Source organism: Bactrocera latifrons, unplaced genomic scaffold (assembly GCF_001853355.1).
Source record: "Bactrocera latifrons isolate USDA-ARS-PBARC rearing strain unplaced genomic scaffold, ASM185335v1 scaffold_54, whole genome shotgun sequence".
NCBI lineage: Eukaryota > Metazoa > Arthropoda > Insecta > Diptera > Tephritidae > Bactrocera > Bactrocera latifrons.
The window spans coordinates 711,216-732,540 of record NW_017537201.1 but is presented as its reverse complement, the minus strand read 5'-3'; the positions used below and the strand labels follow the sequence as shown (position 1 = coordinate 732,540).

The 21,325-nt window shown below is 38.5% G+C and overlaps 4 protein-coding genes across 5 annotated transcripts in view; all 4 read left to right on the top strand.

The window, feature by feature from the left end:
* The first annotated feature begins 812 nt into the window (after nucleotides 1-812).
* Nucleotides 813-2,645, top strand: LOC108974209 (loricrin-like). Its single transcript, XM_018941912.1, has 2 exons — nucleotides 813-901; nucleotides 1,411-2,645. Exons 1-2 carry the CDS (start codon nucleotides 899-901, stop codon nucleotides 2,431-2,433), a joined length of 1,026 nt encoding a protein of 341 aa, XP_018797457.1. The 5' UTR covers nucleotides 813-898; the 3' UTR covers nucleotides 2,434-2,645.
* Nucleotides 2,646-8,594: 5,949 nt separating this feature from the next.
* On the top strand, nucleotides 8,595-10,124 carry LOC108974210 (loricrin-like). 2 transcript variants are annotated; one of them, XM_018941914.1, is made up of 3 exons: nucleotides 8,595-8,681; nucleotides 8,796-9,513; nucleotides 9,652-10,124. In XM_018941914.1, the coding sequence occupies exons 1-3, from the start codon at nucleotides 8,679-8,681 to the stop codon at nucleotides 9,921-9,923; spliced, it is 993 nt and encodes a 330-aa protein (XP_018797459.1). In that variant the 5' UTR covers nucleotides 8,595-8,678; the 3' UTR covers nucleotides 9,924-10,124. The 2 variants fall into 2 exon arrangements, with proteins under 2 accessions (XP_018797459.1, XP_018797458.1); XM_018941913.1 differs by having other exon boundaries at nucleotides 8,796-10,124.
* Nucleotides 10,125-11,609: 1,485 nt separating this feature from the next.
* LOC108974221 (elastin) lies at nucleotides 11,610-12,979 on the top strand. Its single transcript, XM_018941929.1, has 2 exons — nucleotides 11,610-11,701; nucleotides 11,763-12,979. Exons 1-2 carry the CDS (start codon nucleotides 11,699-11,701, stop codon nucleotides 12,696-12,698), a joined length of 939 nt encoding a protein of 312 aa, XP_018797474.1. The 5' UTR covers nucleotides 11,610-11,698; the 3' UTR covers nucleotides 12,699-12,979.
* A 7,936-nt stretch (nucleotides 12,980-20,915) lies between these two features.
* LOC108974244 (extensin-like) overlaps nucleotides 20,916-21,325 on the top strand; it is a gene marked incomplete in the record, with an annotated part of 5,517 nt that continues 5,107 nt past the window's right edge. The window contains 1 exon segment of the mRNA XM_018941954.1: nucleotides 20,916-20,987. Within this exon segment, the coding sequence (XP_018797499.1) occupies nucleotides 20,985-20,987 (3 nt within the window).

The following is a 21,325-nucleotide window of genomic DNA, read 5'->3' as shown; positions in this document are numbered from 1 at the left end:
TTTATTTTAACTTTACTTATTTATTAACATTTTTTTTTTTGGGTATTACTTAATTAATTTTTATTTATTTATTTTGTTTTTTAATTTTCCTGTTTTTATTGTTTCTTCCTTCTTCTGTAACAATTGTGTTTTTTCTAATTTCTTAGCCTTTTTCACGCGCAAGCGCGAAACCAAAGTCACTGACTTACTTTGCCTCAGCCAGCTTAAGTATGAATCTGCCTGCGATTAACATATGTAGACCAGCGCTTTGCTTTTGTTGTAAGCGTTTTAAGTCTTTCTTTGTAAATTTAATTTTTTTCTGGTTTTACTTTTATCTCTCACCTCACTTTTTTTTCCTTATTTTATTAGCTTTTTCGCCGACTAACCCATTCGCGCTTTGTTTTTGTTTTCCGGTGGTTTATGTTTTACAACCGCGCTGACACCTTGGTCTCCGCGCCTGCTGTCTTCACCTTCAAAGATGTTTTTGTTATTTTAGTTGTTTTTGCTTTTTGGTTTTTGCTAGTTTTTATTACTTTTGTGCTTTTGGATTTTTTAGGGGTCTCTAGGTAGCATTTAAATGTTGTTATTTATCTAAATGTTGTTGTATGCATTGTAAATCACTAAAACTTGTTTGCCGGCCCTAGCGTCGCGTCGTCGTTGCGTGGCGCAGCGTTATGCTGCCACCGCTGCTGCCGTGCTAGAGTGTTGCGGCCGGTGTTGATGGTGTCATTGGTGGTTGCGGGGTACGCTGTAAGCGGGCAGGTGATTTGGACATCGAAATCGTATTTCGCGTGTAAGCATAATTTTTGTATAAATTGGTCAGTCAGTTGGGGGAACAGCATCAGTTCCAACGGTTTCTTCGTACAGCTAAGTAGTCTCATCCTTTCCCATAGACCACACATTAAATCATCGGAGCAAAATGGTGGGTGTACGAGAAAAAAACAAACAATTTAAATAAAATTATAGTTTGACTCTTGTTTTAAAAATCATAAGGTGACTGTATTGTGACTACAAAGTTACCGCTAAGTCCTTCTTGATAAGTGTAGAAGTGCTTGTCTGTTATCAAATTAAGAGCTTTTGGAGTGGATACGACTTTTTTGTACTCAAAACGATGTTGCACGTGTGATAAAGTGTCATCTTAGTGCCTACTGGTTCACAAAAATAGTTATAACCTATAAAACATTTCATTGTGGAACAGAACTGTTAAGTGTACTTAAAAAAATTAAATAATGTTTTTAAAAAAAATTTTAAACATTGGACTACTAAGCGTGTAAATTTCCCTAACTACAGTTTTTTAATATTTTTTTAATTCGTCTATAAAATGTACCAAATATAACGGCTATTATCCGGCTCAAAATTCATACTCTTTTCAAACACATACCGTCTACTGTGCTCTCTTTATCTCATTCAATCTCTCTTGCTTGATTACAGAAACTTTTCGTTGTTGCCACTCTTGCCTTAGTCGCTTTCGCTTCGGCTGATGTCAGCCATTTGTCGAGGACGTACTTGCCACCATCATCTTACTCTTCGGGTGGCGCTGCTGGTGGTTCTTACTCATCGGGTGGTGCTGGTGGTTCCTACTCTTCAGGCGGCGCTGGTGGTTCATACTCTTCAGGCGGTGCTGGTGGTTCATACTCCTCAGGTGGTGCTGTTGGTCCATCCAACGAATACTTGCCACCTGTACAAAGCTACTCTCCACCTGCTCCAGTCTACTCTGCCCCAGCTCCAGCTCCAGTCTACTCAGCTCCAGCTCCAGCTCCAGTGTACTCTGCCCCAGCTCCAGCTCCAGTATACTCTGCACCAGCTCCAGCTCCAGTWTACTCTGCTCCAGCACCAGCTCCAGTCTACTCTGCACCAGCTCCAGCTCCAGTATACTCTGCTCCATCATTCTCCTCAGGCGGTAGCGGTGGCTCTTACTCTAGCGGCGGTTCATACTCGAGCGGTGGTTCATCTGGATTCTCTGGCCCATCCAACAGTTACTTGGCCCCAGCTGCTCCAAGCTACTCATCAGGCGGTTCTTACTCATCTGGTGGTTCTGCTGGTATTTCTTCTGGTATCTCTGGCGGCTCTTACTCCAGCGGCGGTTCATACTCGAGCGGTGGTTCTTCTGGATTCTCTGGCCCATCCAACACTTACTTGGCTCCAGCTGCTCCAAGCTACTCATCAGGTGGTTCATACTCATCCGGTGGATCTGGTGGTATTTCTTCTGGCATCTCTGGTGGTTCTGCTGGTGGCTCTTACTCCAGCGGCGGTTCATACTCGAGCGGTGGTTCTTCTGGATTCTCTGGCCCATCTAACACTTACTTGGCTCCAGCTGCTCCAAGCTACTCATCGGGTGGTTCATCCTACTCGTCGGGCGGTTCATCCTTCTCGTCGGGCGGTTCATCGTACTCTGGCGCCGATGTTGGTACCCAATATGCCTCCAACGGTGGTTATGTCTACAAAAAGAAGTAAATCGCTTGGAACTGTGATTAGTCGTACTTTTTTTTGTGCTTAAGACACCGTAGGAATATTTTTTTTTGTTTTTTTTTTTTGCTTTTACTGTTGTATTACTTTAAGTAGTTCATACATACGAGTCACAAACAACCATCTCATTGCTCTCAAACAATATGTTGTAAATAGTAAACTCTTTTTTATTAAATCCATTTTAATTTTATATTTAAAAATTTGTGGTTTTTTAATTCGAATATTTTGGTTAAAGAAAAAAATCAAAAATCGTATTAGGCTATAGCTCACCTACATCAAAAGTCTTTGCATTATTGCGACAGTACAAAAACGTAATTATAACAGATAGGTATTGAAGATAGAAAAAGTAAGTCTAAAACGCTTCTCTTGAAATTCTCTAAACCCGAGTTTAGCTGTTTTAACACCTGCTTCTGTTGAAGCGTTTGTTTACAAGAGTCTCGCATCATATTTGCTTTGTCTCATTCTTGCAATCTTTTGATGGCAATATTGGCTTTGATATGTAAATATTTGCGAAAGTTTGCTTTTACGTTACAGTAGGCAAGCCCATATTCCTATTACGAAGGTAAAAAATTATGCAACTTTTTACAAAGAAATTGATGAAGTAACAGCTTCAACATGACAGCAAGTTTAAGACGCCTGTCTTACTCCAATGGGTTCTGAGCTTTGCTAATTTGCTATATTAATGGTTAGAAGCTTGGCTAAGAGCTTTCGTGGACAGGGACACAGCTTTCGAAGGGTCTTATAATATAATATATGTATTTACAACTTGTTAATAGTCGTAACTTACACATTGACTGGAAATAACTAAATCTTAAGGGAAAGCTAACTACATGAATATGATTGCTGAGTTCAAAATCTACAAAGTGCGAAAATGATAATTCTTATCAGATCCATAGTGTAGTTGAGTGAAGGCGGTTGACTTCGGTCCGAAGAAGGAATCATACCTAAATAGATTTCTTTTACCCCGTAAGAGTTATTTTCAGAACAAAAATCAATAACCAATCAGTTTCCTCATGCTGATACATATTGTACCTAAGAAGAGATCCAGAGTGAACTTATTTAGAATATTAGTATCTAGTACACATATTCTAATTTAGTACGAGTGGTGGTGTCCAGATATTGAGTCTACAATGTATCTGCTCTTAAGTGTTATATCATGCGTCTATTCTAAGGACGATTAGCAGTGTCTTCAGCGATAATTATTTAAATTAGGTTACTTTAGATGGCTGATAATTCCATATGGGTTGGAGATCATATTTAGACTGTTTTATACGGACTGTCCTTTATGAATACAGCTGAAAAACTCCAAGAGTAGTCATCAGCTATCGGCAAACCGTCCCGCACCTCTCACAAATTTGCTTAAGAGCTTTATTTATATTTTCTCATTTCTTCTGGATGTGTAAAAGTATGAATTCCGAAGTGTTTTGATCTTAATCTGGCCAAGGCGAAACATATGAGGAAGAAGTGTTGAGATATTTCTGTATCAGCTTCTATCAAACAGGTGAAGCAACTGACATCTTCAATTTTACCACATGAATTCCGATGGAACAGTATCCAATTAAAACTCCTACAAACATTGAAAATGGACTTTGCTAAGAGCGAAGAGTTCATTAGATCTCGTACCATTTACTCTGGGCAAGTTTTTGCCCGTGCGACTGCACAGCTATTAGCAGTTGACCAACGCTTGCTGACTGTCCTAAGGGATACTTATTAAAGAATCACAATAAGCCAATGGAGTTCCTACCTGTTCATATTATCCAGTTATTGACTAAAGTATATCCATGCAAACTCATCAGCCATGCAGTTTCCTGCAATACCGCTGTTGCTTAGTACCCATACCAGTTTCATTGTGCAGTAACCGTTGCTGGAAATAAGAAGTATAGACATTAGTTCACAGGTCTGGAGGTCAAAATCGCAAAGCCCAAGTCTAATATCGCTGCCCTACGAGGAGTCGATCTGCATTACATTCCACTTTTGGAAATAAGAAAATTTCTTTTAGAAACCCATATATTGTTAAAACCACAATGTTATTTCAAAGCCCATTAATATTTCCTTCCTTTTAACAGAAAAAAATCGTACTTCTTCTTCTTACCTATTGGGGTGGTCACAATCTTCAACATTTTGGCCAAGTCCACAATAGCGCTCAAGTCGTCTCAATTATATGCTAGTGGACGCCTATTGCAGTATAGTATCTTTTCTTTTATTGTTTCTTTAAAGCTGAGAAGGAATATTTCATTCTTTGCTATTAATAGCCCTAGACTATGGCCACTGTTCATTATAACCATGCTCCTACGATTTCCGCGAGTCTCGTAGAAACTTTCTGTATTTAAGATCTATAGCTTTTCCATGACTTTTGCTGTTTTGCAACCCAGTACATCATTCCACCGATCCTCTTCAGTCTAGAGCATTGTATAGACAAGTTTACCAAATGTCGGACACGTTTCGGATTCTCAGCTATAACTTTACAGTTAGTGGCAACACGTGCATGTGATTTTAAGTTCATTCGGTATTTCCGCATCCAAGAAAGTGGATTAATTGCTGATGGCGCTATCGACGATTTTATTGTTTGACCAGCGAGCGCTTAGGCATGACAAACAAATTATGTAAGTTTTGGAAAGATACATTAGTATGTGTGTAAAGGGTTTTGCGGAAAAAAAGACAATGAAAGAAATGCATGTAACCCGAAGAGAAATTCAATGAAGCCGTAAGAGAAATTTGCATAAAGTGAATATAATCAAACTGTGAAGTTGAAATGCATTTATGCATTAATTTTCTTTTTATTTCTAATCAACTTGAATTAGCAAACATTCGAGTCTCAACTTTGCGCGCCGCTAAGTAGGCAGTCATTAGAGCGCGCCACTAACACAAATACACAGTTCAGTGGTATACGCATACGCGCCCACTCACGCCAGCGCGCTAGTCAGCAAGGCGACTAAGCGGCGCAACTCGGCTCGTTTGCCGGTAATGCAATACAAGTTTGATTAGCAGTACATTGTGTGCTTGTACAGGGGCTTTCGGGTTGTCAATAACGAGTTCGTAGCTCAGGTGGTTTGTGAAGGTTTGAGAAGTAACAAAACTATGTTTTACAAATGCTTGGTAATACTTTTTACTGCCATAAAAAGTTGATTTAGAATGAACAAAATGCTACCACAGCGCTTATAAATCTCTAGCGCCCCCTTAAGCTCACTTTAACTTGGGCCTAAACCTTTCAGTGCTGAGTTACTAAACTATAAACATCGTTTTCATGCGAAATTATGCTTGCTGCGTTGCGGCATTTTACTGTGTCTGATAAAATTTTGACACCATTTGTTGATTTGAAGCGTTTTAATTTTTCTATTTTGGTTTTGATTTAACTTTTAATCACAGCGCTTATGGCAGACACTCCCTTTTCGGCGCGTTCACTTTAATATTTATTTTTATTATTTTCACGAAAAGAAACGACGACAACTTTATCATAACTTATAACATTATAATTTTCGCATTCGCATTTTTTTCGCCATCATTAACTTAAATTAACATATGTTTAATATACGAAACATTTAGTTGACTTGACTTTGTCGGCCACTACGCGACATAGATGCCAGATGCCATGGCGCATCAAGTGCAAAAAACGAAATTAATTAAAAAAATTAATTAAATCCAAATTCGTTTCTATTTTGTAGTTTTAATTGCAAACAATTTGCATCGGCAAGCTCACATTTTTAGTTTTGTAGTTCGCGGCAGTAATTTTCACTGTGCGACCTCTCGAGGCCGCACACACGCCAACACTAAATACATAAATGCATAAACTAAATGTGTGCATCAATGGCAAGCGCAATGGCACTGACTTTAAGGGGCTGCACAGCTACCCACCTGAACCACTGACCACTAACTCCATATATGTTAAAAAATTTACAAGTGCCAAGCGGGGTCAAGCGCCTACACATTTTAATGCAACAGTAGATCCCGATACTAGTCTCTTTTTTCTACTTAGGAGCTGCTTTGGTATGCGTTACCTGCTTCCTCAAACATGCGATAGAATGTGATCTTTTTGATAACGAATTGATCGTAAATACCTATTATGAATAGCTAAATCCCACTTCCCTGTCGGAGTGAAGTTAATATGTGCCGTATTCGAGAGAATAACAAAGTTCTTGGAATAATTGAGAGACTTAGAAGAGGACTTTAGTTCATACTTTGTCAAAGAAAAATCCCACACTCAAATAGTCCATACCAACTTAGAACGGATCTACGATCACTTGTTGAGGACTACGTTAACATGGACATTTCAGAAAGCTTTTAGTGAACTTTAATAGCACTTGACGGCCAACTTCATAGGCACAATTTAGTTAGAGATAAAAGCCGATAAGCTTGTTTCCTTCTCTTCAATGGTAGTGTTTTTTTATGTGGCAAGTCCCAAACCCAACGCACAACTCTGCGGAGAGAATGTTTCGCGTTCTCACTTTACAGGATACTTGGTCTAAGACCGTCAGTCGAACGCTACTTGAGTCATATATACAACAATCGTTTCTAGCCATTCCCAGGTGAATGGTTCTTAGAGAACTTTTACACATGACTCCGTCCTCCGCTCCCTGGCTAGGTCATGTCGTCCATATTGATGAAAACACTCCAGGTCTGAAAGTATTCGACGCAGTACCCGTCGAGGCCAACAGAGAAGGAAGAAGACCTCCAGTTCGTTGGAGAGATCAGGTGGAGAGGGCATCTAGTTGCACTTGGTATCTCGAATTGGCGCCAAATTGCGAAAGAAGAAGTTGAATTAACAGTTAATGATCATACCAAATATCTAGACGTCATCTTGGATAGCAAACTGAAGTGGAAACTCAATGTGGAGGTGAAGGTGAAAAAGGTGCCGTAAGCGTGTAAGAGGATGATAGATTCCACATTTGGTCTACCCCGGGCCTCATGCGTTGATGTTACACCGCGGTACTCAAGTTAATCTTGCCGTTGAAGTGGAGGATTGGTGACGTTAGGTGAGTTCTGTATAAGAGCCTTCGAGCATAGAATCAAGAATGGCTAATAGAATGGAAGTCGGAATATCTTGCTCAGCCTTGGATCTCAGGTGACATTTCCAGCTTCTCGAATACTGAATTTACAGGAGGAAATCTTTGCGATCAGGAAAGATCAATATATACATCGATAGCGATCGGCAATTAATGCTATAATCTCCCATTTATATATACTTTTTTCCAGACCACAAAGGAATTTCGGGAAACGCAATATCTGATGGCATTGCCAAAAGTGTCTTCCGTATTGTTACCGAACCAATACAGAAGTCACTAAAAACGATTTACAATGAAATTTCCAAAAGGGCTGACAAAAAAACACGCTTATTTTTTACTCGCACGGTTTCGAAAGGACAGCAGATGGCAGGTTGTTTGCATAATTAGATATCAAGTCGCCCTTAAAATGCGCAAGAAACATTGACGTCCGGCATGACGGCTACTTCAGCAATTAAACTGAACCTCCATTTAGCATTTCAAAGGACTACTAATCCTAGTGTGAGATGGATAATTTTTTACTATTTTATGGTCTTGGATGTGTCATAGGAAACTAGAATTTCTCTTAGTTCACTCTGCAACAGATTAACTATAGCTGCACGAAACGACGAGGTCAATATTTTCGAGCCCTTCGATTTGACCAATATTGATGGACTTGATATCTTAATTTGGTCCAGGTCCTTCGTTAGGCTGCTCGCTTGTGGTAATTTTAGATAAATTAATGTAGGAAGATCTAGAAAATATATTATCCTCTCCATGAGAGCATGAAATCAATCACTAACTTCGAGGATATGTTGGCGATGTTGTGAGAATTATAAAGTGAAACACTTACCAACTATGTTTTTTGGTGTAATCTCTTTACCACTATTTTCACCTATTTTATTGTCAGTTTTATTAGATTTTGTATTTTTGCATTTTTTGCTTTGGTGATATTACGAAGCATTATCACATTTCTCGTACATACATATTGTAAATCGTTGAAACTCGTTTAGCGGACCTAACTTCATCGCCAAGTGTTATGTGATTGCAGAGGTCGCGTTACGTTTAACGGTAGTAATGTGTGAGTGTGTGTGAGACGGAGGTCATTTGTGCCGCAAAAACATAATAAGCATGTAAGCATACATTTTTTGTATAAATTGGTGAGACAATTGGTGGAAGAGCATCAGTTCCAACGTTTTCTTTGTATAGCAAAGAAGTCTCCTCCTTTTCGAACAGACCACAACTCATCGGAACGAAATGGTGGGTGAACTCGACAAATTATTATAAAGCTGAAGTCTTAAGATCTTGAAATCTGAGATTATGCTTTCTAACGACCAAATGTTTCTCCACAAACTTACTTTTCTTTAATTTCAGAAACTCTTCGTTGTAGTCACTCTTGCGTTGGTCGCCATTGCTTCAGCTGATGTCAGCCATTTGTCGAGATCATACCTGCCACCTAGTCATGGCGGACTCAGTCACGGACACGGTCACGGCCACAGCCATGGTCCCGCACCGGCTCCAATAACTGAATATTTGCCACCCTCTTCCAATTATGGTGGTCCATCCTACTCTTCGGGTGGTGCTGGTGGTTCATACTCTTCGGGTGGTGCTGGCGGCTCTTACTCCTCAGGTGGTGCTGGAGGTTCATACTCTTCAGGTGGTGCTACTCGTCCATCCAACGAATACTTGCCACCTGTGCAAAGCTACTCACCACCTGCTCCAGTCTACTCCGCTCCAGCTCCAGCTCCAGTATACTCTGCTCCATCATACTACTCAGGCGGTAGCGGTGGTGGATACTCCAGCGGTGGTTCAGCTGGTCCAAGCTATTCATCAGGCGGTTCTTACTCATCTGGTGGCTCTGCTGGTTTCTCTGGCGGTTCTGCTGGTGGTTCTTACTCCAGTGGTGGTTCTGGATACTCTGCTCCATCCGAGGAATACTTGCCTCCTGTACAAAGCTATTCACCACCTGCTCCAGTCTACTCTGCTCCCGCTCCAGCTCCAGTCTACTCTGGTCCATCTTACTCTTCAGGCGGTAGCGGAGGCGGATTCTCGAGCGGCGGTGCTGGCGGTTTCTCAAGCGGCGGTGCCGGTGGTGCTGGAGGTTACTCATATGGTGGAGCTAGCGGTGTCGGTGGTTACTCAAGTGGAGGCGCTGGCGGTTACTCCAGCGGCGGTGCCGGTGGGTATTCTAACGGCGGTGCTGGCGGTTTCTCAAGCGGCGGTGCCGGTGGTGCTGGAGGTTACTCATATGGTGGAGCTAGCGGTGCCGGTGGTTACTCAAGCGGCGGAGCTGGTGGATACTCAAGTGGCGGCGCTGGTGGTTACTCAAGTGGCGCTGCCGGTGGTTACTCCAGCGGCGGTGCTGGTGGTGCCGGTGGCTCTTACTATAGCGGCGGCGCTGGCGGTTACTCTAGCGGTCGTCCTTCTGGCCCCTCATACTCTGGCGGCAGTGCTGGCACCCAGTATGGCTCCAACGGTGGCTACGTCTACAGAAGAAAGTAAATCGCTTGAAACTGCGATTCGTCGAATCGTTTTTGTATATAGAATACCTTGGCAATATTTTGTTTATTGTTGAATTGCCCTAGGTACATCATACTTAAACCATGAAAACACTTTGTACTACCTCATTCACTTTGAATAGCTTAAATAGTGTAGATAGTTTTTGTTATTGCAATAAAATAAATTTTTGTTTTAAAAAATTAATTGGTCCAGGAGTTTTTATTTATTAATAATCGAAAACATTATTTTTCGATAATTATCGGCTAGAATTAAATTCCACTCTATAGGTTTTCTAAATATGGTTTTATGAAATTAGACGGAACTTCGGAAAAAAGTACTTTGATTTTATTTACTTATCTGTCTTTAATAAAAAGTTTTCCGTTCTCTGACTTTATCAAAAGAACCTCACCTTTGTTCTTTATGAAGTTCTCTCATTTCTCTGACACTATAAAGAGGTTCTCAAAGGATATAAAAGTTTTCTAATTATCCTGACATTATCAAAAGGTCGTCAGCTCAGTTTCTAATAAAAGTTCTTTGATTTTCCTTAGATTATTCAAAGGTCCTCAGCTCCGTTTTTTATAAATGGTCTTTAATCTTTCTTAGGCTTTCAAAAGGACCTCAGCTGAGTTTCTTTTTTTTATAAAAGTTCTTTGATTTTTCTTAGACTATCAAAAGGTTCTCAGCTCTTTTGCAAACCTTTCGGAAAACTATTGTACCCGGTTTTCATAATTTGCTCTAATTTAGTCTCAAAAATATATAAATTGTCAATCGAAGATAATATTAAAAAGAGACAGAAAAATTCAAAATTTTATGAAAGAAACAAAATTTTCAAAATATTTGGCATTTTTCGAGGCGGTCGGGTATAAATTTCAGCAAAATCTACTCACCAATTGCCAACCACAAATCAAAAGAAATTTAGTTTACCCTAAAAATTGTTCAATTAGTTTGTAGGGTACACTAAATGTCTTTTGATTTTTTTAAATTCATAAATTCATTCTTTCTTAAAATTGATAACGACCACTTATACCAATTTATTGATTTTGTCTACTTTTAGGCGCTTAAAGTCCGAAACGCCAATGCCCTTCTTTATGCAATATGAAGAAGGGGTTACGAAAGCAAAATTATATAAAAGACTAGCCTACTAAATATGCACAGCCTCTGCTCTACGCACACTATTTCATTATTCTGTTAAATTTTTTCGCCACTGTCTTCTGTCAACGTTCGCCTCATGGTATAATGCCAAGTGAATATAAAACTATTAATTTAAGATGCTGCGATATGGAAATTAGGCACGAAAAACCATCAAGATTGACTGATTAGGCGCACAAATAACTAAATTTAGTCATTAAATTGACGAAGAAAACAAAAAGATGCCAATCAAAAAAAGCAGAAGATCAATTTGAAGACGCACTCGTTAAATGTTTTTGGACAGTTCTTTAGGTTAATGCTTTAAAAGAAGAAAGAGGTCAGCGAAGTACCAAAAAAACTACACTTAAAACTTAACATTGGTTCTTTAAGAATCGAAGAAGCTACCTGTAATACCTACGCGAAATTAGCCACCATTTAAGTAATCGCTATTCTCCTTTATTGGCGTTCTTAGACCACATTTGTTAGCATAAGAAAGTCGGGGCGAAGAAAGCAAGAAAATAAATACTAAGAGTTGAATAACTTTTTCGACGGAGAAAAACTATAAAACTAGCCAACTTAAAGCAATCTGAATTTAGTACGCATTCTAAGTTCTACACGCATGCGGCACGCTTGCGCTCTCCTAATAGAAAATGGTAAGTTTTAAAGATTTTTTTTCGAAGACTACAAATTAATATCGTGATTTTTGGTTGCCAGCTTTCCAAATTACTTATCTTCCATGCTCTCATTGCGTTGAGTATCGCCGATGTCAGCCATTTGAAACTCGCTTACTTGCCTCCTTACCACAGTAAACCACATCACATTGCACCAAGTCAAGAACTTGCAGCGCCGCAGCAACCACCAGTACAACACGATGAAGTACCACAGGCTCAACTGGATGTTATTTTACTTGACGAATCGGCCAATGGTAACTCACATGCTTTAAAGGATGTCGAGCAATCGCTAGATAATGAGCCCCTTGCAACAGCACACCAAAGCTCCACAGATGATAACACAGCCAGTGAGTCTGCGAGCGATCCATTCTTCCAACCCAGCTTTGGTGGCTTTCCAGGCGCTGGATTTGCACCTAGCTTTGGTGGGCCAATATATCCGGGTCAAGGTTTCACTGGAGCAGGCTTCCCGGGACAGGGTTTCTCAGGACAAGGTTTTCCAGCACCAGGCTTCGCAGGACAAGGTTTCCCTGGACAAGGTTTCTCTGGACCAGGCTTCTCTGGACCAGGCTTCTCTGGACCAGGATTCTCTGGACAAGGTTTTCCTGGCCAAAGTTTTCCGGGTGCAGGTTTCCCAGGGCAGGGCTTTTCGGGAGCTACCTTCCCTGGCCAAGGTTTCCCAGCACAGGGCTTCCCGGGAGCAGTTTTTCCTGGACAGGGTTTCTCTGGCCAAGGCTTTCCAGGACCTGGCTTTCCGGGAGCTGGATTTCCCGGCACAGGTTTCCCAGGTCAAGGCTTCCCATCACAAGGGGGCGGTTTCCCCGGCATACCATACCAAACAGCTTCACAACAACAGTCTGGCGGCGATTTCAACACACCACAGCCCATAGACGGCCTCAACACTCGTGTGCTTACGACGCGCATAGCCAGCGATACAGTGTATGGCGCAAATGGTGGTTATGTCTACGACAAGCCCAAATAATTTTTTTCTCAATCCTATTTTGGAATTGCCTTTACTTTAAAATGATTTTTTAATGCTAATTTTTGCATAGTTCGAGACTTTGATTGCGCTGAATCGATTAGCATATTATCACTCAGCGGACGAAGCAATGCGAAAGTGTAACACTTAGACTTATGTAAAACATTTCTATTTCATTTTGCTACTTAATAATTTATTTATTTGAATGAATATTAATATTTGTAAGGGTGTGAGTACATCATTAATAAATCAAGCAAGTTGCGTGATGTCGAAATAACAGTAAAGCGTGTTGGGCGTACATATTTTCACAGCCCAAAATGAGCTTAATAGTAACAAATCGGTTGGTTTACATTTATATCTGATAAATGACAGCTGGTGGGACTAGTTCGTGACCCATTTTCTTAATTTTTATTTAATTTTATTTTTCTATTTTTTCAAAATTTTGTCTTTGAGACCCACCAACGCTTTGCGCTCACCGCTTTAGACTTCACAAGCATCCATTCCATGTTCACAATCCCTCTCTTTCTCTCTCTCCCCGGCACTCGAAGTTAGTGGTTGAATTGGAATTTGCCACTTTATGACCTCGCTTAACGCATCAGCTGTGACGTTGTAACCATAAATCTGGCGGCAAGTCTTCGCTTCACGCCAATCTGCAGCGTTTCAAGTCAATAATTTAATTCCAAGCATCTTTAGGCTTTGTCGCCAATCATGCGTGCAATTTTTTATTTGTTTTTTGCAACTCTGATAGCGAGCTTGCTTCGGGTTTCAATGCGTGAATCGTTTGGGTTAATTCATTGCTAATTCACGGCGTTGAGTGGCCTAAGTAGATATGCCGCTATTAAAGCAAATCTATTACGACTCTTAACTATTTATATCTACATTTGTTTATGGCGTAGGCTTTATCGTGACAATAAATTACGAATGCAATCGTATATATATTTTAATGACATATTTACTTATTTCGCTTAAAACAAAACACTTTTTAGCGCAATTTTTTTAACGAAATGTATTTCGCCTTTAAAAGGAGTAGTACCCCTACGATGAGTATTTTTTTTTTAAGTTTCCTCTATGGTACGGTCTGACTGAAGCCTAATCTGTAGTCCCAATTTTGTCATAATGGTGCCGCTTCGCTGACATTTTTAGGGTCTTCGCTTGATATTACAAATGTTTTAAGAGGATATTCTACTCTAGAAATCAAATTTTGAATTTTATTTACAAAAAAAAACACAAAAATATTTTTACCATCCATTTTTTTATGGTGTTTTTATTGATATCTTAAGAATACAGAAAAAAAAATTTCCAAAAAAATATTAAAAATTAAAATAATTAGAGGGGGAGGAGAGACAGGTGTAAAAGAATGGCGCGTCCTGGTGGCATTGAATCTCCTGGTGGTCTGAAAAAAAAATCAAAAGAAATTTTTAATCAGTAAGGATGCTGTTATAGTCCCTATTTCAGGGAAGACAAAAAAAAAATTTTTTTTGAAAAATGGCGACTGCCTGAAAATAAAAATCATTTTTTACGCCTTTTTTTTGAAATTCCTGCATTTTTTTAAAATATTAAAAACTAAAATTTTGACACGATGCTGGTAGGAACGATAAAGGATTATATAAGGAAGGTTCACACAAAATTTCAAGTAAATCGGTTGTATAGAACTTGAGATAATGCCGGTACTGTGTGGAAAAAAGTAGTTTCGAGAAAAACGCGTTTAAAAAAGTGAGTCAAATTTCAGGCAGTACCTTCAGGCAGTACCGGCAGTATCTTCACTAAAGTAACTGTAGCTCTTAAAATAATTTTAATTTTTAAAAATCTTTTGGAGGATATGTTCTTAAGAGTCTAGACTTTAAATATATAAAAAAAAATCGAATTTTTCAAACTTCTAGAGTAGAATACCCCCTTAAGTTAGTTGACAGCGACTGTCAATAAATTTGACATAATGAAATCTGAACATTACCGCAATAGATTTGTTTCTCTCCTGCTTATCAGCGATTTGATTACCCCCAAATCTATTTAAGTTAATGCAAAGTTGTGCAAAATTATAATTTCCTCACAATATCGTCACATCTAAACCATACATAGACTATTTAAACAGAGGAGGAGATTTAACAGAGGCCTATCATTTTAAATTTAAAACATTTCGAAACCGATCAAAAACAAGATTAGAAAATCTACTAAAATAAAAAAACCTCTTATGTATTTTACATAGCATATAAATCGCAATTATCAAATCGAACAACAACACGTAGAGATGTCGCCACCTAATTAGATTTATGAACATTTCTTGTTTTATTGAAACATTTACACTATTTCTTTGTTTTGATGCATCTTTTAAGTCATTAAGTCAAAATCGCATAAATACATTCACTTTTATAGCACAAACCTGCCACAAATTGAATTTAGTTGGTCCAGTTCACAGCAACATTAGCATATATACATCGGATTTTATGCCTAAACATGATTTTAAGCAAATATATGTAAGTAGGTGCATAATTTAACCGATTTACATAAACATATATCAACATATATATAGATATGTATGTTGTACCGAATTGCATATGGCCTTGAGCAATAAAAACGCTCACATACGAAACAGTTCGCGTAAACATGAATATACACATATATGTGCATGAATATACATTATGTACATAATATATATGTAAATGCCCATATATATACCACTTTATATACCTATATGCGTAGGAGTTTGTGTGTTTGTCTATTTTTCCACTCTCATAATTCAAACTAACACCTGTTTTATTACAACTAACTTATATTAATGTTGAACTAATTGATTTGATATACGAAATTTGACATCTGTCGAAATTTTAATCAACTGTTCGATTAATATACAGATTGTATTTAAATATAATTAATCCGTTATGCAAATGAATGTTAAGAGAATATGCAAAAAAAAAACTAAAACTGGGGTTTGTTTGAAGTATGACGAAGCAGTTCGTAGGGCAAGCCAGAAAGATCCATCATTTTATGAAAGGGTTGTATGAAAAATTGAATATATTTTGCAAAAATGCCATTCTTACTGGCATCATTTTGAAAAAAATATGTACCGATGATTCCACCGGCTCTCAAACCACACCAAACAGTTGTTTTTTATGGATGAAATGGCAGCTCTTGAAGCTCTTCAGATTGCTCTTCATCCCAATTTGGCTCGAAAACGTCGGATTTTCTTGTAAATTTCCTAGACCCCATAGATGTTGCTTGGGTGGGTCGTTCGACTTCAGTTCTTCCACAAGTTATATTTTTAACACTTTTAATTTAAGAACTCGACGTAAAATGCGCCAAGTCGCTCAATAAGTCAGTCCAAGTTGCTGCGAACGGCGCCGAAGTGATTCTCCACGGTCTTCGTGTACACTCTTAGCTACGGCTGCTATATTTTTCTCGCTGCGTGATGGACGTGTTGGATTCGGTCAAATAGTCTCCAATAATGAATACTGGTTCTCAAGATGGGTGATGGTGTTGCGAATAGTACGCTCAGTAGGCCGATTATGTTGACCATAAGACTCATGCATACTTGGGTCACCCATTATTTGATAAGGTATCGTCTCGAAATTTGGCGTAATCTTCCTCAAAATTTTGTTACGTCCCTCGAAATTAACAAACGCCTCTTATTAAGAAACTTTTTTCCGGTTGAGATTAGTTCTCAGTAAGAACGATAATTACAACAACTTAAGTTTGTCAACACTAAATTCACAGATTAGACTAAGCTATGGATTAGATTTGAAATTGAAACAATATCATTTTAAACTTCTTGATAATTAAAAAATATAATCCGAAGTTAATGAAGAGCCCTGAACCAAAAAATTAGACCCGAAGATTACTAATATAACTTGCGACACTTTGCCACTAAAATACGCTAAAAGCAGATCAGTTGCGTCTTTGAAATCCGTATTTGAGTATCGTGGTATAACTGACGCAGCCCAATCGGTTGAGTGAGTTAACGTCTGTCAGAAAGTCAAGTAGAACTTGTTTGGAACAATATCTGTAGGAAATTCTATTCCAATGGCAATAAGCAATCAGGCTTCTTGGTATATTTTCTTAATACATAGAACCCTACTGCTCTGAAGCCTCTGGCTTAACACCTGTACAACTTTTGCTTTGCGGAATAAGATGAAAATAATCCCAAAATCAGCAGCTGAAACTTGGACAAACGTTAACGAAAGGTGTCAGGCAATTTATTATTGCTTTTGGAAATAAAATATTTTTGGAGTACTACCAATATATTTAACCCAATTCAAAATCCAATCGAGTGCGTTTAGTTACATGGAAAAATAAAATTGCTCGGTGAAGTTTAATTAACTTCATTTTCCTTTCATTTTGCAGCAAAGATACGCGCACACCACTTAACTGTTAAAGGCCACATGCTAATAAGTTTACCTAATCGCACAGAGTTAAACCTTTTTATTAATTAATAGTCGAAACGTCTCCAATGATTAAGTGGTTTGCAAAAAACTAAAAGCAAAATCAAACAATTTGCCAACCACTTACAACTCCGCAAACGGAAACGCACACACACACACATGTACTTAACCAAGTGAAACTCCACACCTTTCCCCAATCGATAAATGCTCTGAGCATCGAGTATGATGGGCGTTAACAGCGCGCCATCACAGCAAATTTAAAATGATAACCAATTAAAATGACATTTTATCTTCGTTTAGAAATGGCAAAAATGTGCAACGCGATTGCTTTGACCGAATTAAATTTCCGAAATGACAAGACGAACACATGAATTGTGCTCGGACCAAAGAGCAACTAGTGGCTATTGCTGCACAAATTGAAAAGCATAAATTAAAGCGAAGCCACTTAATGTGCACAATAGAAATTTGCTTGCAAAATCAGCTTTGGATTGGAAATGGAAGCGGAGTTGGAGACAAAATGCGAAATGCGCGAATTTTTTTTTTTTTTTTTTTTGCGCGAAAATATTTGGCGAAGCTATTTGAACAATGAAATATTTGGCGATTTTCAAAATTTTTATCAGCAAACTTCACTGGCTGTTCTTCTATGCATTATCTACTCAAATATCCTATACAACAACTAATATATTCGGAAATAATATAGAAGGGAGAGCCGAAAATATAAAAATTAGATATGTGGGAGGCTGGAACGGTATGACAAATTACATCCACTTACTTCAGAATGTCTTCGTTTATATTTCCACACTGACCGAAATATATACTATAAAAGCAAACAAAATTACGAACATATAAATTTTGAGTATTATTGGAAGCTAGGATTTATAACGAGTGATCCAAGTAGAGGTACTTCAACAGCTTTTTTTATGAAAGATCACCAGTGAGTCGTGTCAAGCGGTCATGTTATTTTTGTTCTTTATTATTTGTCATTTCATCATGGAAAGGCTTATTGCTGAACAACGTTTAAAAATCGTTCAGCTTTACTACAAAAATTCACGTTCTTCCAATAATGTCTTTCCTGTTAAGGTCAACATAATCGGCGTAATAAGCGTACTATTCGCAACACCATCACTCATCTTGAGAACCAGTATGCATTATTGGATACTATTTGACCGAATACAGCACGTTCATCACGCAGCGAGGAAAATATGGCAGTCGTAGCTAAGAGCGTACACGAAGACCGAGGAGAGTCGATTCGGCACAACCCAGACGGACGTATGGAACGATTTGGCACATTTTACGTCAAGATCTTAAATGAAAGCATAAACAACAGCTTGCGAAAGAACTGAAGTCGCTTATGGGCTCTTGAAATGTATCAACATTCCAAGAAGACCAGAAGTTTTTTTTAAACAAAATGACAAATTTTTGCTGGCCAAATGGGTATGTAAACAAACAATATTACCACATTTTGGGCGAAGAGCAACTTGAAGAGATTCTAGAGCTGCTATTTCATCCAGAAAAACCAACGGTTTGGTGCGGTTTGTGGGCCGGCTTTCTTCAACAGTAATGCCGGTGAGAACATAACCGTCAATGACGACCGTTATCGCGTCATGATAACCAACTATTTGATGCTTGAAATTGAAGCTCGTGATATCGGCGACATTTGTTTCAAAACGGCGGCGCCACTTCCCACACATCCCGTCAGACTTTTATTCATTCAGTCCTTTGAAGCAAAACATCGCGCGTGTTATTCAACTGTTATCAGTCGAAATGCTCGAACGAGTCATCGAAAATTGGATTCAACGGATGGACCATCTGAGTCGTAGCCGCAGCCAACATGCGAAGAAGATAATTTTCAAAAAATAAATGCCAACGAATGTTTTTTCGAATTATAATAAACATTTCGCATTCAATTTGAAGTTTCGGTGTTTCTTCGTTAAAAAAGTAGGGAATCTCGAAATGGATCACCACTTAAAAATGATTTCCCTACAAGGGATCTGCCACAGTTAGAATCTGCTTTATCGAATGTAAAATGAGACTTTCATGACATTTCATTGATTGGAAGTGAAGTTATTGCATTTTAAGTGTCAGTATGTTTGTGTTATCGGTGCGAAAATGAGCTTCGAACAAAGAGCTAACATTAAATTTGGTTTTAAAATTGGTAAAACATCAATTTATCGCATTTTGATCGAACATTTGGACTTACGAAAGGTATGTGCACGGTTTGTTCCGCACAAATTTATTTCTCTCACGATCGATCACGATATTTGACCAAAAATCACGTTTTAACCATTAACCACTCCTCGTATTCACCTGATATGGCACCGTGCGACTTCTTCCACTTCGGAAAAAGCATTTGCTCATGAAAGGAAAGCGTTATGCAAAAAGCTGTGTGGAAGCAGAAGGAGACTATTTTGAATAAAATAAATTTGCCGAAAAAACCATTTGTTCTGTTTTTTTTGTTTAAGTCCACTTTACTTTGAAATGCACCTTGCATATACTATAGTTGTATGTTAGTTTTCGGTAGTTCCGGAAATGAACAGCTTCATGGCAAGAAAAGGACATGTTCAGCATTTCAAATCGACATCTCAAAATGTTAGGGATCAATTCGCGTATATGAAGACATACAGTCATGGATAAATCGACTGAGCTCGTCATGCTGGTTTACTTTACAGGGTTGCAGACGTTTCCTTTTGGGTAGTGCAAACATCGTGGTGAACTTCCAACAACTATCTCATTCAGTCAGTATTTCATTGCTTATGGAGCGCATCTGGAACAATGGATTTCCAAATCGCATGAAATTACAATTGATTAAGCCAAAGTTACTGTAACCATTTCCTTTTCAATTTTTTGTTTGGGAGTGCGCTTGAAACAATCAAAGTTCATTTACATAGCGAGAAGTGGAAGTGGGCGACCGTATCAATGCGCTTGCGCAGACGACTCGAGTGTAAATTAGAGATAGCAACTAATTATGTATTTGAGTATGTTTATGTGTGTTCGTTTGTGTGAAAAGTACTCGTTTAATCATTTTAAGATAGTACTTTTCTTTCTCTAACAAAATAAATGCGCAAACTCTAAAAAAAAATAACAAAAAAATTAAAAATGAAATAAATAATAATGAAGCAATAGGAAGGGAAGGTTAGCAATAACAAGGCAAATAATTTAATAAGACAATCAATTTTAATATGAGCAGCTCAAATAGTCATAATATGGCTACTTATGAATATAATATTCGTATATTAAGCACTTTTGTAAATTTGTTGCACAGCTTTGACACATTGCGGGCAATGAATCGGCCATTAAGTGGCAACTAAGCGACTAAAGACTGCTTCTAGCCATAAACTTGAGCATTAAAGCATTGAACTGTGATAAGTAGTACTAGTGTTGCTCGGTTAATATTTATAGGTGTGTGTATCCCTTCCGTTCCGTTGGATTGTGGCGTTGTTGCGTCTGTGGCCGCGGGCGCTTAGCGTCGTCTTGATAATCAACCAATTAAGCCGAACAGAAATGCAAATGCAAATCGTGTGAAACGGTAGCGAAATGCGTTGCTTTTGCTGTTAATGCCCATTTACATATGTCCAAATGTGTGCGTGTGTGTGTGTCGATGAGTTTTGCTATTTCTATTTGTATTGGTAGGCAGATGTCATAATGCAGCTGCGCAGAGGGCTGACAGATAGCAGGCGCAGAGTTCACGAACTTGGCACTGAATTGGCGCTGGTCACACGGGCGCACGCACTCACATGCATACACGCACCTACAAAGACTAGTTAATGTCGCTTGACGACAGCTCCGAGCGACGCTTAGCGGCCAAAGCCGCTCTGGAGAAGGGAGCTGGTCTATAAATGGTTAAAGGCTTTGGGTGTGAGTATCAGTTGCAGAGCTTCAATCGTCTAGTTAACCACGCAGTGGCAGCCCAGTGAAGATGGTCAGTAGCAATGAACGTTTACTAGTAACTAAAAACTTATCAACTTTATTAGCATTGTTATTGCAACTAATTTCTTTGTGTGTGTGTGTGTGTGTGAAGTGTTGATATAAAAAGACGAAAATTAAATATTTACCGTTTTAAGTGGCCAAAATGTTGAAGTGCTTGAGGAAAACGTTATTATTAAAAGTTAAAATTACAACAATTAATTAATTCGAACGTGAAATAGTTAGCTGAAGTTTACCGTTATTTGTTGAAAAATGAGAAATTAAAAAAAAATAATTATTAAATTTGAATTTCAAAAATTGTAAAATATATATTTTTTGTTTAACAATAATTTG